Source organism: Sphaeramia orbicularis, chromosome 21, assembly GCF_902148855.1.
Source record: "Sphaeramia orbicularis chromosome 21, fSphaOr1.1, whole genome shotgun sequence".
Classification (NCBI taxonomy): Eukaryota; Metazoa; Chordata; class Actinopteri; order Kurtiformes; family Apogonidae; genus Sphaeramia; species Sphaeramia orbicularis.
This window is the reverse complement of record NC_043977.1, coordinates 7,662,702-7,675,366: the sequence shown is the minus strand read 5'-3', so window position 1 is coordinate 7,675,366 and position 12,665 is coordinate 7,662,702. Positions and strand designations below refer to the sequence as shown.

Here is a 12,665-nt window from a genome sequence, read left to right as displayed (position 1 = left end):
ATGACGATGCTCAAATGATATATTGTGCAGCTCTAATGTGCATTTGAACTTACAGATCACAGTGAACCTACAAAGGCACAAAACATTTTGTAACATGTAGAATATTCTTCAACTTGCATTTATTTTTCAACAAATTTTTCAACTTATTTCAGGTTGTACACAGTTGTTCATGTTCCCTTTTTTGTGAAATGGTAGTTTATAAATTTAAATATTTTCACATACAGTGGTACCTTGACTTACGAGTGCACCAGCATACGAGTTTTCCAAGTTACGAGGTGTTGCTTGGTCAATTTTATCTATTTTTTGTTTTGAGTTGCGAGCCAAAATCCGAGTTAAGAGTGAGCTTCAGATACACCGCCGCTACTTGCCGCTGCAAACATCTGCCCAACATCCCGCGTCTCACTCATTCACTTCACATAGTTACCTCACTGTAGAAGCATCTCTGTTGTGTTGTGCTCGCGTTTTGTGCTTTTTGTGAGCTTTTGTTGGTATAAATTATCTATAAGTTATTGAAAGCTACGTATATGCCCAAAATTAAAAAAAAAAACATTGATAGTTCAGTTCGTGCCAGCGTTTTAGAGAAATCTCAATTGGTTGGCATACGCTGGCTAAATCATTAAATTGTGAAATTAGGGTGGTTTTTTGGGGGCTGGAATGGATTCATTTCAATGGGGAAGATCAATTTGATGTACAAGCAATCTGAGTTACAATCTTGGTCATGGAACGAATTATACTCGTAAATCAAGGTACCACTGTAATTTTTCTTTTGATAGAACAAAGAAAAATATTTAGTTTAACTGGGCTGTAACTAAAATGATATTGATACCCTCTTTTTTGCATTTCACAAGTTCAATACCACGGGCCAGAGTGGACCCTTTGGGGGGCCGGTTTTGGCCCACGGACCATATGTTGGACCCGCCCCACAAAACTCGCCATTGTTTTCCAGGCTGACGTGTGTTTGTTTTTCTGGTTGAGCTGTAGACAACTAATGAGGCAGCATCATCGTTAATAGGTTGTAATCTGGACTCGACCCGCTCTGTGAGTTCTCTGACCTTTGCCTTTTTTGGTTTTCTTAGCCCTGAGGAGCCTGGAAGTATTATGCCTGTATTTCATCACCAGTAAATGGATAATTAGAGAAAAATGTCATCTCCGTGGCTCAGTTCACCTTCAGTAGTCGCCCCTGTTTGTCAGTCAGGTGTTTATGATGATCACAACAGTAGAGGGGAGAGCTCTGAGTCCGCTCTAGTCCCTGTGTAAAATATTATTAAACCACAAATTATCAGCCGTGTTTTCCTCCTGCTCGTTAGTTTGTATGATTGGCAGTGTGACTGACTGTTGCCATGGTAACAAAGGTCTTTAGTTTGGCTCGGACTAGACAAAGCTGCCTTTTGCGTCTACTTCTAGATTCCCAGTTTGCCTGGTTGTGAAACCTGCCGATACAACTCCATAGGTCTGTTGTATCCGCCGGCGTTTCTCACAGTTTTCCTTCTGGATATCAGTTTATTTCTATCATCTGAGGACAGTGATTCTGAGTTATTTAAACAGCTGCACCTCTGCTATTTACTGACATTTCAAAACCATTTAAAAGAAGAAAAGAAGGTTGGGGATTTCTGTCCAATCACTGAGCAGTTCTGTTCTTTAGAGAAGCTGGTGTCACCTCTAATGAACAGAGAAACCAAGGATTTTAAAGAAAAGTTTTATTGAGGAAAACTGTTGAAAATTGGCCTGTACTTCATGGTAACAAGTGAACTACAGTTTATAAATTCTGTGGAACAACACACATTATATAGGATAAAGTTTCTGTAATGTGGCAGTTTGATGAATCAGAATAGTTTATTAATCTCAGGGGAAATTAATGTGTGTTACATTTACTCTGTGCAAGTTATAATTATAGAAGCAGGGGAAAAAAATCAAATATACAGTTTAAACACTATTAATTAACCTTAACCCACAGTTAGAACAGCAAGTTGTACAATATGTTCTCAACAAATATTATCAATATGATAATTAAAAGAAATGTAGATAAATAAGTGTGTAAAACTATTGTGTGTAATTATAATTATGAGGTTATAAGGTGGAATTAAAGGGGCTGTGACCGTCAGACTGTTTAATTCCAACAGTCTCTGCCAGTCTCTGCCATCAGCTGACTAGTGAGTTGACTTCCATGCAGCTGATACTTGTGACATTAAATGATTTTTGTCTCACTGCAAATTGTCGAATTAAATGGAATAGAAGTCTGTGTCACTCAGAGGTAACTCAATAAAGCCACTTACAGCCTCAGCCATGTTATGTTTAGTGTATTTATGCAGGTGTAGATGAATTTTATTGATCACTAGGGGGATATTCACTTTTTAAATCAGCTCAGTAGAGAGAGAGAGAGAGAGAAAGAAAGAAAGAAAGAAAGAAAGAAAGAAAGAATCACTCTATAGAACTTACGGCATTCCAGTTTTGGCCCATGGGCCGTATGTTTGTCACCCCTGTTTTACAGTGACTATGTTAAAGGAGTGATATTTAGCTACTTTAAATGGAATCATGCATTCTCAAACATTTCCCTGTGGTCCCCATGAAGTGTAAATACTCTGCTTGGGTCTGAATTCTTCATTAATTCAACTCCACAGGTCCATCTTCAACCCTATTTCTGAGTAATGACACCAGAAAATCCGTTTTAAACGCTGGCCCTTTAAATGCACATGAGCCACTTGATGCCCCACCCCCTACAGGTTGTTGACTGTGCTGTTCTGTCCTCTTCAGCCTCTTGTGTTCATTAATACAACCAACAACTGAACATTTTAGGTAATCGGCTCAAAGTTTGGACATATTTTAAGTTTTTACTACAACCACTGCTGCTGATAAACAATTACGGAGAAATGTTTGTTGGAAGTCTTGATCTTATATGTGCAAATGTCGTGATGTAACTAATTATAGACATAACAAATTAAGCAGGAATTAACAGGTTGTAGAAATCCACTCGAGTTTTGCCAAAATGGATATAAAGATAGTTTTGCAGCAGCTGGAGGGTTCAAATTCAAACTGTATTAACTATTAGGGTCCAAACACACAAATAAATGAACCGAAGTCTAATAAAAGTGGGTTTAGATAAATATGACCCCTTTAAATATAATATAGCGTTACATACTGTGGGTTTAAAACTGCGGGATGTGGAAACTGGAACAAAATGCCAAAATCTGAAAATCTGTAGCTTTCATTCCCATGTTCACTGAAAATCCATCCCATCATTTTGCTTCATGATGTATGTTTTCTTTCTCCAGCCTGTAAACAGAGTCAAGGAGGTGAATTCCTTTCCATGGAATGACACTGCATTAAGCTTTTAGGGGCTTTGCATGAGTTTTAAGTGGTTTTTAACAGTTTATAACAGGACGACAGCCTAGAGGTCAGTGGAGGAGGATTCTGCAGGGTGGATGAGTATGGATGTGTTAAATAAATCAAAGTAAAACTAGAACAGTTTTTTGCATAGTTGATGTGTAGCTAAGCGAAGCTAAGTAGCCCTCAGGTTACCGCAGAAGCAAAGCAAGGCTGAAAACCTAGTGCACAAATTAGATCACATTTTTCTGCACGAGTTTCAGAATCCGAATTCGAACAGTCTGTACTGTCATTGTGTGTGCTGTGAAATTAGGAGTGAACAACAGTATTGATTTAAAAAAAAAAAAAGTAAGAAAATAAGAATAGAGTGAATATAAAATTACAAAAACTAAAATAAGAAAATAGGATAGAAAATTTTACAAAAATTAAATAAGAATAGAACTAAAAGAATAAGATAAAAATAGACGTAAAATATGAACAGACACAAAATTAACAGTACGTAAATCTATGAACAAGTATGTTTGAATAAGTATTACATTGTTATTGTGAGAACTTAGGATTTTGCCCAAAGTTATTGCACATACTTCACATTATACAAGGTTATTGTACATTACTGGTAGTGATTGCACGAGGAATACATCATTCTTCAGTGTATTAGAGGTAGAACAGTCGTCAGATAAAAGATGAAAATGAATCTACAGCAGCTTTCCTTGATGATCTGAGTATCATCCTGTTTTTGATCTGTAGCAAAGCAAGGCTGAAAACCTAGTGCACAAGTTAGATCACGTTTTCCTGCATGGAGTTCAGAATCAGAATCAGAATAGTCTTTACTGTCATTGTGTGTGCAATGAAATTAGGAGTGAACAATATTAATTTTAAAACAAAAAGATGGAAAAAAAAAACTTCAGAAAATAAGAATAGAGTGAATTACAAAAACTAAAAAGTAAAATAAGAAAATGGAATATAACACTTTACAAAAATTAAATTAGAATAGAACTAAAAATAGACATAAATATGAATAAACACAAAATTAACAATATGTAAATCTATGAACAAGTCTATAAAAATTGTGTATTTATGTTTGAATAAATATTGAATGAATATTGCATTGTTATTGCAAGAACTGAGGATTTTGCCCAAAGTTATTGCACATACTTCACATTATAAAGGGTTATTGTACATTATTGGGTGATTGCACAATAAATACGTAAATCTTCAGTGCATTAGAGGTCAAACAGTTGACAGATAAAGGCTGAAAATGAAACTAAAGCAGCTTTCCTTGATGATCAAAGTATCATCCTGTTCTTGACCTGAAGAGGGCTTCACACCATGTCATGAGAGTATTTAAGAGCGGATAACCGGCTCCATGTTGGCGTCATGACAGAGGAGTGAAACCAACATGACTGGTGCACAAAAGGCCACCACAGATGGCAGCTGTGGAATCAGCAGAAGGATGCTGGAAGTGAAGCCTCCGTCTGATGCCAGGCTCTCCTTGTTTCTGCTTACTCAACAGTCATGTGCATGGACGCCAAGATCAACTTCGACTCCAACGCAGCGTACCGCCAGAAGATGGTGTTCGACATGCAAGACTGGACCCAGGAGGACCCCAGAGACCGGCAGGCGGCCAAAGCGGACCTCAACTACATCGGCCTGGACGGAACCATCGGCTGCCTGGGTGGGTGCAGGAAGGAGGGGGAGCTAGATGGGTTTTGTTTACATGTTTTTAATCACAATTTGGTTTTTATCTATTTGTTATTAACATTTGCAGGTTCAATATGCGAGATTTTTGCAGCTTGTGTGATTATGTGAAGTAAGAGTGCATCATTAGCTTCATAGGATAATTACCTAAGGCCAGAGCTGACAAAGTAATTTTAGTTTAGGTTCCACATTCAGTCCAATTTGATCTTGAGTGGATCAGACCATTAAAATAATAACATAACCTATAAATAATGTCAACTCTAAATGTTTCTCTTTGTTTTAGTACAAAAAAGAACATTTTAATTATGAAGATATTTACATTTACAAATTATCCTTTACAAAAAAGATATAAACAACCCAAAAAAAAAACCACTTAAATTTCTCATGAACAATAAGTGTAATTTTAACAATATTATGCTTATAGACGGGGACATTACAGATCACGTTTTAGATGAAATTACATACGCTCAGATAGACTTCATTTGTCACATGTACAGAAATTGAGGTTCTGGAAGCAGCACAAACACCGAATGTATATAACAGTATATATAACAAATATAACAAGTTAAAAGTAAAGAAAATAGTGATAACAATAACTATAGAAACATTAGTAAAAAAAAACCAAAAAAAAACAGGCAAATGCACATTATAAAGTACTTGTAGAAATAAATAATAAAGTAGTAATACTAAAGCAAAGCTGTAAAAATAATGGGTAATTATGTTATATATAACAATATATAAGTAATACAGGTGAAAGAGAGGAAGACACACTGGATACAATAAACAACATTGCACAGTGTAAACTGTCCAGTCCCACTGGTGGATCATTAGACATCTGAAACATCTCAGTTTTATATAATACAATGCACAATGAAACGTATTTTTAGACTTGCAGCCAATAGAAATGTCACATGCAGCACACAAGATAAAAAAAACAATATAAACGTATATCTAAAAGAATCCAAACTAAGGGGGGGTGGGGGGGGGGTGTAGTAGCTTTAGTTCATACAAACAGTGCAGATGTACAGTATTTCAGATTTTCAGTTTAAAACTGTTTCTTCCTTCAGTCAATGGAGCCGGTCTGGCCATGGCCACCATGGATATCATCAAACTCCATGGTGGCACGCCAGCCAACTTCCTGGATGTGGGGGGTGGAGCCACAGCTCATCAGGTGACTGAGGCCTTCAAACTCATCACCTCTGACAGGAAGGTAAGGACAGGGTGGGGGGGTTGAGGCTGCTCCTCCTCTACGCACTCTGATTTTAGATTCTGTGTGTAGGTGTTTGGTTTTAATGGTGTGTGTGTTGACGCTGCTCTTCAGGTTCAGGCCATCCTGGTCAACATCTTTGGAGGAATCATGAGATGTGATGTCATCGCCCAGGGCATCATCATGGCTGTGAGAGACCTGGACCTCAAGATCCCCATCGTAGTGCGGTTACAAGGTAACACGCAGACTGTATTTTAGAACTGTGAAATATCAGTATCAGAATACTTTATTAATTCCAGGGAAACTGTTGTGTGTTACAGTTACTCTGCAAATATACCGTAATTTCCGGTCTATAAGCCGCTACTTTTTTCCACACACTGTGAACCCACAGCTCAAAAATGATGCAGCTAATGTATGTTTTTCTGGGCTAACGATTGATCCAGCTGTCGAAGAAGGAAATAGAGCCACTGCACGTAAGCTTGACACCAATGAATCGATGGTGAGACATTGGAGACGGGGTGGGTGCGGCTTATAGTCTGGAAAGTACAGTAATAAAAAGTAGCAGGAAAGAAATTATAAATACTACAAATATATTACCTAATAAAACACTCTTTAAACACAAAACCTGCCCTGTGATATCACAATATGCAAATTAGATGAATATATTTACTCCCTTTATAAACTTTGGGTCATACCCAGTATTTGTCTGATTTACTGTATGACTTTATCTCTAAACACATCCAAGATGCCGCTTTTTGAAATGTTGATATCAAAATTGAATGTTTTTTGGGAAAAAACCTAGTGTCTAAAGGGTTAACTTCTGTCTCTATATGAACCCTTCATTAGGCAAGTGACTGTTTTTGGTAATTTCAGCACACATTACAAGACAGTGACAGCAACAGTTATAGTGAGGACATATGTGTTCTCCAGGGTCTGTAAGGTCCACCTCTGCATAAACAGTGAGTGGACCTGCTTTGTTCGGTTCCATGAAGTAATGGAACTAATGTCAGGAATGATGTTCAAAGGGATCATGTGGATGTGGACAGGGGTCTGAATCAGCACGTACGTGGGTCTAATGTTCTAAAAAATATTGTTCTAATGTTGTAAAATACATGTTCCTTTCACCTTACTTGTGTTTTTTCTTATAATTTTTATATATACATTTTATTTATTTATTTTTGCCACACATGGGCAAGGAACCAAATATGGTATCTTCATTGACCTTGATTTTTTTACATGACAATACAGTTTTAGAAAAATTTCACAGAAGTAATCAAGTCTTGTTATGTCCTCCAGTAACACAGTAAGGTTTAAATTTTGATTTTCAGAGTATTTCTATGAGTGAACTATAAAGGGTTAAGTTCTGTATATTAACATCCACTGAACTTCAATAATTTTCCATCCTGTCTTAATTAAAAATGACTGATTCTCCAGACGGTTGAACCTCGACAGGAGGCGCAGGAGGATCTGTGTTTGATTCCCATCTTTATATAAATATTGGCCGTTAGATGACGATGCGTGGAAGCGTTGGATGTTTGTGTTTGGATCCTAAACAGACCTGGCGTCTCTCAGTTTTCCTCGGGGCCGCTGTTTCTGCTCCTCTGTTCTATTTTGGAGGCGACACACTCGTCACCTTAAACGACTCCCGCTGCCATTCCGCCTTTTACACCAGAATAGAAAACGCTGCACACGTTCCAAAGTCAAGTTCACACCAAAGATTCGCAACAAGATGAGGCTGTTTTATCACAACGCAGGTGAGGGTTAGAGTGATTTGGACGCATCGGTAGGATTTCAGTTTGTGGAGTCGCTAGAGGCAGCTTTTAGAACGTTGTGTTTCTCAGTGTTTATTGGCTGTTTTTCAGCCATTACCATGAAATTCACTGTTACTATCTACTTTTTTACTCAGTAAATCCTGTAATTACGGTCTGTTTTCTCTTGTTACTTGAGGTGACACTATCTGTTAACACCTTACTGTTAAGAACTAAATTAATCTGGACATAGAACGAGAAATTCTCCATCCATTTATTTAAATTTTTTGTAAAAATTCACTAGAATGCTATTGTGAAGGTCTTCGTGAGCAATTCAAACATCTCCTCAGAAGAAACTACAGGTTGGATTCATTTCAGATGTTATATGTAGTTTCCTTGGGACAATATCTATAAAGTTTTTTCTCAGTTTTGAGAAATTAAGATTTTTGAATTTTTGAAATACGAAAAATTTGCCTCTCCTTATAATGGTCATATTTTGATGGTTTATAATATGTAAATGGTTACGGATATCAGTATAGTTACTATTGAACACTGATAGAAAGTCACATATGGACTTTATTTGGGTCCATGATCTTTGACCTTGAGTGACCTTGAAGGGTCAAACTCAAGTTCACCAAAGTCTAAATTTGAACAATATTTGTTTCTGAAACTTATGGTCGAATTATTTTAAAATTTTATATGTAGCTTCTTTGGGACAACGTCTACAAAATGTGTTCACAATTTTTGAGAAATCTTGATTATTTTGTTATGAATTTTTTGACGATTTTTTTAAGTATTACAATTTTGCCTTATAATGGTCTGTATTTTGATGGTTTATTACATGGGAATGGTTAGAAATATCAGTAGTCACGGAAAAAAATTATTAGACCATCAAAAGTCATCAAAAACAATGGTTTTGCAATCCAGTACTAACTCCTGTGTGTTTCATGTGACTAAAACTGACAGAAAAGAAAACATGGAATGTCCAAAAGCACTGTTTTTATCAGTACAATGTCATAGATATTGATGGAAGAACTGACGTGATTTTGGTTATTATCAAGAAAACACGTTAAATGGATAGATATCAGCTCTGAAAATACTATGAGCTATTTTTGTTGTTATCATTATATTTGTCCAAACAAATGTACCTTTAGTTGGACCAGGCATTAAAATGAACAAGAAACTGAAGAAAACAATGGTGGCTTAATCATTTCTTCCGTGACTGTAGTTCCTATTGATCACTGATTGAAGTCATATATGGACTTTTACTGAATTAGTTGAGTTCTCCTCCAGTGAAAGTCCAGCCCACTTCTATTGTTAGATTGATCTGCATCCAGACCACAGGACTGGAACATAGAGACAGAACCTGACAACCTCACACATTCAACTGGGGATTGATTCAGATAGAACAGGACGCAGACATACAGGGACACTGGAACTATATTTGTTCTAGAAAATAACCGCAATCCTCTTCCACTTAAACTGTCATTTCCCGAGAAATCCAGCTACAAAATAGAAAAGACCAGTCGACAGACTCTATACGTTAATGCTTTTACACATGATGATGATGATGCCTGTTTGTCTTTTTAGGGACAAGAGTGGACGATGCCAAAGCCCTGATCGCTGCCAGTCCGCTGAAAATCCTGGCTTGCGACGACCTGGATGAAGCCGCCAAAATGGTACGACTCAAACTGCAGCCAAGTCTGGTTGCAGGTGTTGGGCAGAACATCTGGACCCAGGTGTTGATTTACACAGAGGAGATGGAGGGAACTAGTCGAACTCCACACACTGCATGATTCTGAAAATTATAACGTCAAATGAGAGGAGATTAAGGTCTGATTAAGGTTCATGAATGTCTGTTACAGAGAATCTGGAGACATTACGCAGTAGAACTATATAAGGACGGGAAAGCGTGAGAGTTTTTCATTTTACGTCTGATTTATCTGCTTAAGTGTGTGATCTAGTTAGAATATACACTATATCAGGGCTGTCAAATTCATTTTAGTTCAGGGGCCACATTCAGCCCAATATGATCTCAGATGGGCCGGAGCAGTAAAAGGATAAGACAAGGAAAAGATAAGATAAAGAGAAGATAAAATAAAGAAAAGTTAAGATAAGGAAAAAATTAGATAAAGAAAAGAAAAGATAAAGAAAAGATAATATGAAGAAAAGATAAGATAAGGAAAAGAGAAGATAGGGAAGATAAGATAAGGAAAAGATTAGAAAAAGAAAAGATAAAGGAAAGATAATATAGAGAAAAGATAAGATAAGGATAAGATAAAGATAAAATAAAAAAAGATAAAGATAAGACTATTGATCCCAGCATGAGGAAATTACACAGTTGACAGCAGAAAACAAAAATAAAGTGTAGGGAAAACAGAAAATATACACTTGTAAAACAACAAATATTAAGAGAAGAAAAGAAAACCTGATAATTCTATAAATATTATGTAAATATAAGTAATTGCCTTCCAGAAAATACATGAGCTGAACCTCTAAATAGAATTTTTATTTTGTAGAGTCATCTGAAACACCCAAGTAGGTTCCAAGTTACACCTGCAACAAAGTTTAGTTGAGTGTTGCACCTGTTGAGTGTTTGTCTCCCTGTTTTTGTAGTAATGTACTTATTTAGTAATTGTTTGTTTGTTTGTGTATATTGTATAACCTTGTTTTTACTTTTAGCCCCCCCCCCCAGAGCTTAGGATTGACTAAAGAAAACACTTGTTTAAAAGACTAGGATCAGCATTGGTAGTTGAGATAAGGACATGATTTGCCTGAATTAAATTAAATATGTATTCTCTCGTTTTGGATATTTAGCAGTGATTACAATGCAGTTTTGTTTGTTTGTTTTCATGTGGAGACATTGTGTTAACTGTAAATAAGGTTAGGGTTAGGCTAAATAAGTCTGTACTTCAGCCTAAACCCTTTCAGTCACATTGTGTATGGAACAACAGATATGTTGTTTAAAGTAATTAACGACCCAATCAACTACTACTACTACTACTACTAAATAGTTACAGATATCAATATATTTCCTATTCATCACTGATAGAAGTCATATATGGACTTTGATTGAATTAGTTGAGTTCATTCATTTGATTCCTTTTTCTTCAGGTCTTCGGTGTTGTTCGTGATCATTACTCGTACATAAGGAGCTGATGTTTGGTCAGACGCTACCAGTCCGTCTTGTTGATTATATTTTGTCTCTTTTCAGGTTGTGAAGCTTTCTGAAATCGTCTCTCTGGCTAAGGAAGCTCAAGTAGACATCACCTTCCAGCTGCCCATCTAAGAAACCTCGACCTTTGACCTCTGCGACTCCCACCACCCTTTCTTTTACATCTGCCCGGACACATCCACGGCAACTCTCCACTTTATTCCACTCCAGACTCAGACACCTAGACGAGACCCTCCCTCTGAGACCAAATGAGCTGATTTTCGGGGTCCTTAGGTCTTCCCGTTTGATCTTTCTTTCTCTGCGGCGCAGTGACACGACTCAATACAGGCTTCCAACATGACGCTAGCACCCCCAATCGCCGCCTCATCGTCGGAACCCCCCCCCCCACACACGTCTCCTCAAAACCAACAAAGGTTTATTGCACTCGAGTCGATACGCACAAACCCTCCTTTCACCTCCACGCTCTGCCTGCCTCTTTGGGAAATAAAACTTTGGTAGACCTTGAGAGACGTCGCTGTAAAACAGTGCTGTTACATCAAATTTTATCGCAAAACTGTAAAAGCATCAGAATAAAACGATTGTAATGCAGCTAGTTTTCATAAACACACACACACATAGTTCTGCATGAGCCCCTGTTGAGTGTGCTGTCTCTAAATAGGAATGTACAAAAATAAAGAATGGACTCGTTCTCTCTTTGTTCAAGTATTTCATCAAACAAACAAATCAGCTAAAGCGCTGAAAACAACCGCACTAAGCTCCGTGCTTCGACTTTCTCCTTAATAACTGCTCGGCTCCACTGATTTAATAATAAGGTTCTGACAAAGAAATGGCTTCAGCATGTGGTTTTCCTCTCTACAGGCGTTTTGCGTTTTTACCTCCTGCCAGCACAAGCTTTCACCAGCTCTTTATTCCTGCTAATATGACAGATGCAGAGCGGTTTACTGTTGACAAGAACGGTGATTTGCATCAGATTTCAGCTTAAAATGAGGCTTGAGATCGTCGTTGCCCCTGGAGACAGTTTAACCGCCCTCAAATTATCAACTATAAAATTAACTATATGGACAAAAATATTGGGACACATAGCTCATAAGATGTCCTGTTCATGCTGATTTGAGATAAAAACATCAATATTTCCTTGAAGTTTAATGGGAGATTTTTCTTCCTCAGTGAGATGTGAAGAAAGTAGATGGTTAGTTGTGGTAGAAAATTCTTTAGTCAGAGCATGAAAAATATTTTAGAACATTTAAAATTACAGTCATGGATTTAAAAAAAAAAAAAAAAGTCAATGTTGAGAGAAATTCAGTCCAAACCATCTCTGAGTTATTTTGGAAACAAAGATAACAATTTAAATCAAACTAACCAATGCAATGATATATTATTCTGACATTAGTCCTTATTGTTTTGTATCCCAGACCCCTGTTGGAAAAGAAACACCTGAATTAAATTGGTCCATACAGTGTACCTCTAGTGCAGGGGTGTCAAACATACGGCCTGTGGGCCAAAACCGGCCAACCAA

At 37.2% G+C, this 12,665-nt stretch overlaps 1 protein-coding gene across 1 annotated transcript in view; it reads left to right on the top strand.

Annotated features, from left to right (window-relative positions):
- The window catches only part of sucla2 (succinate-CoA ligase ADP-forming subunit beta), a 34,661-nt gene extending 22,824 nt beyond the window's left edge, over window positions 1–11,837 (top strand). Inside the window, exons 7-11 of the mRNA XM_030125599.1 lie at window positions 4,835–4,996; window positions 6,087–6,229; window positions 6,341–6,461; window positions 9,565–9,653; window positions 11,189–11,837. Of these exons, the coding sequence (XP_029981459.1) occupies window positions 4,835–4,996; window positions 6,087–6,229; window positions 6,341–6,461; window positions 9,565–9,653; window positions 11,189–11,263 (590 nt within the window). The 3' untranslated portion in view covers window positions 11,264–11,837. The remainder of the gene's footprint in view (window positions 1–4,834; window positions 4,997–6,086; window positions 6,230–6,340; window positions 6,462–9,564; window positions 9,654–11,188) is intronic.
- Window positions 11,838–12,665: the final 828 nt, after the last annotated feature.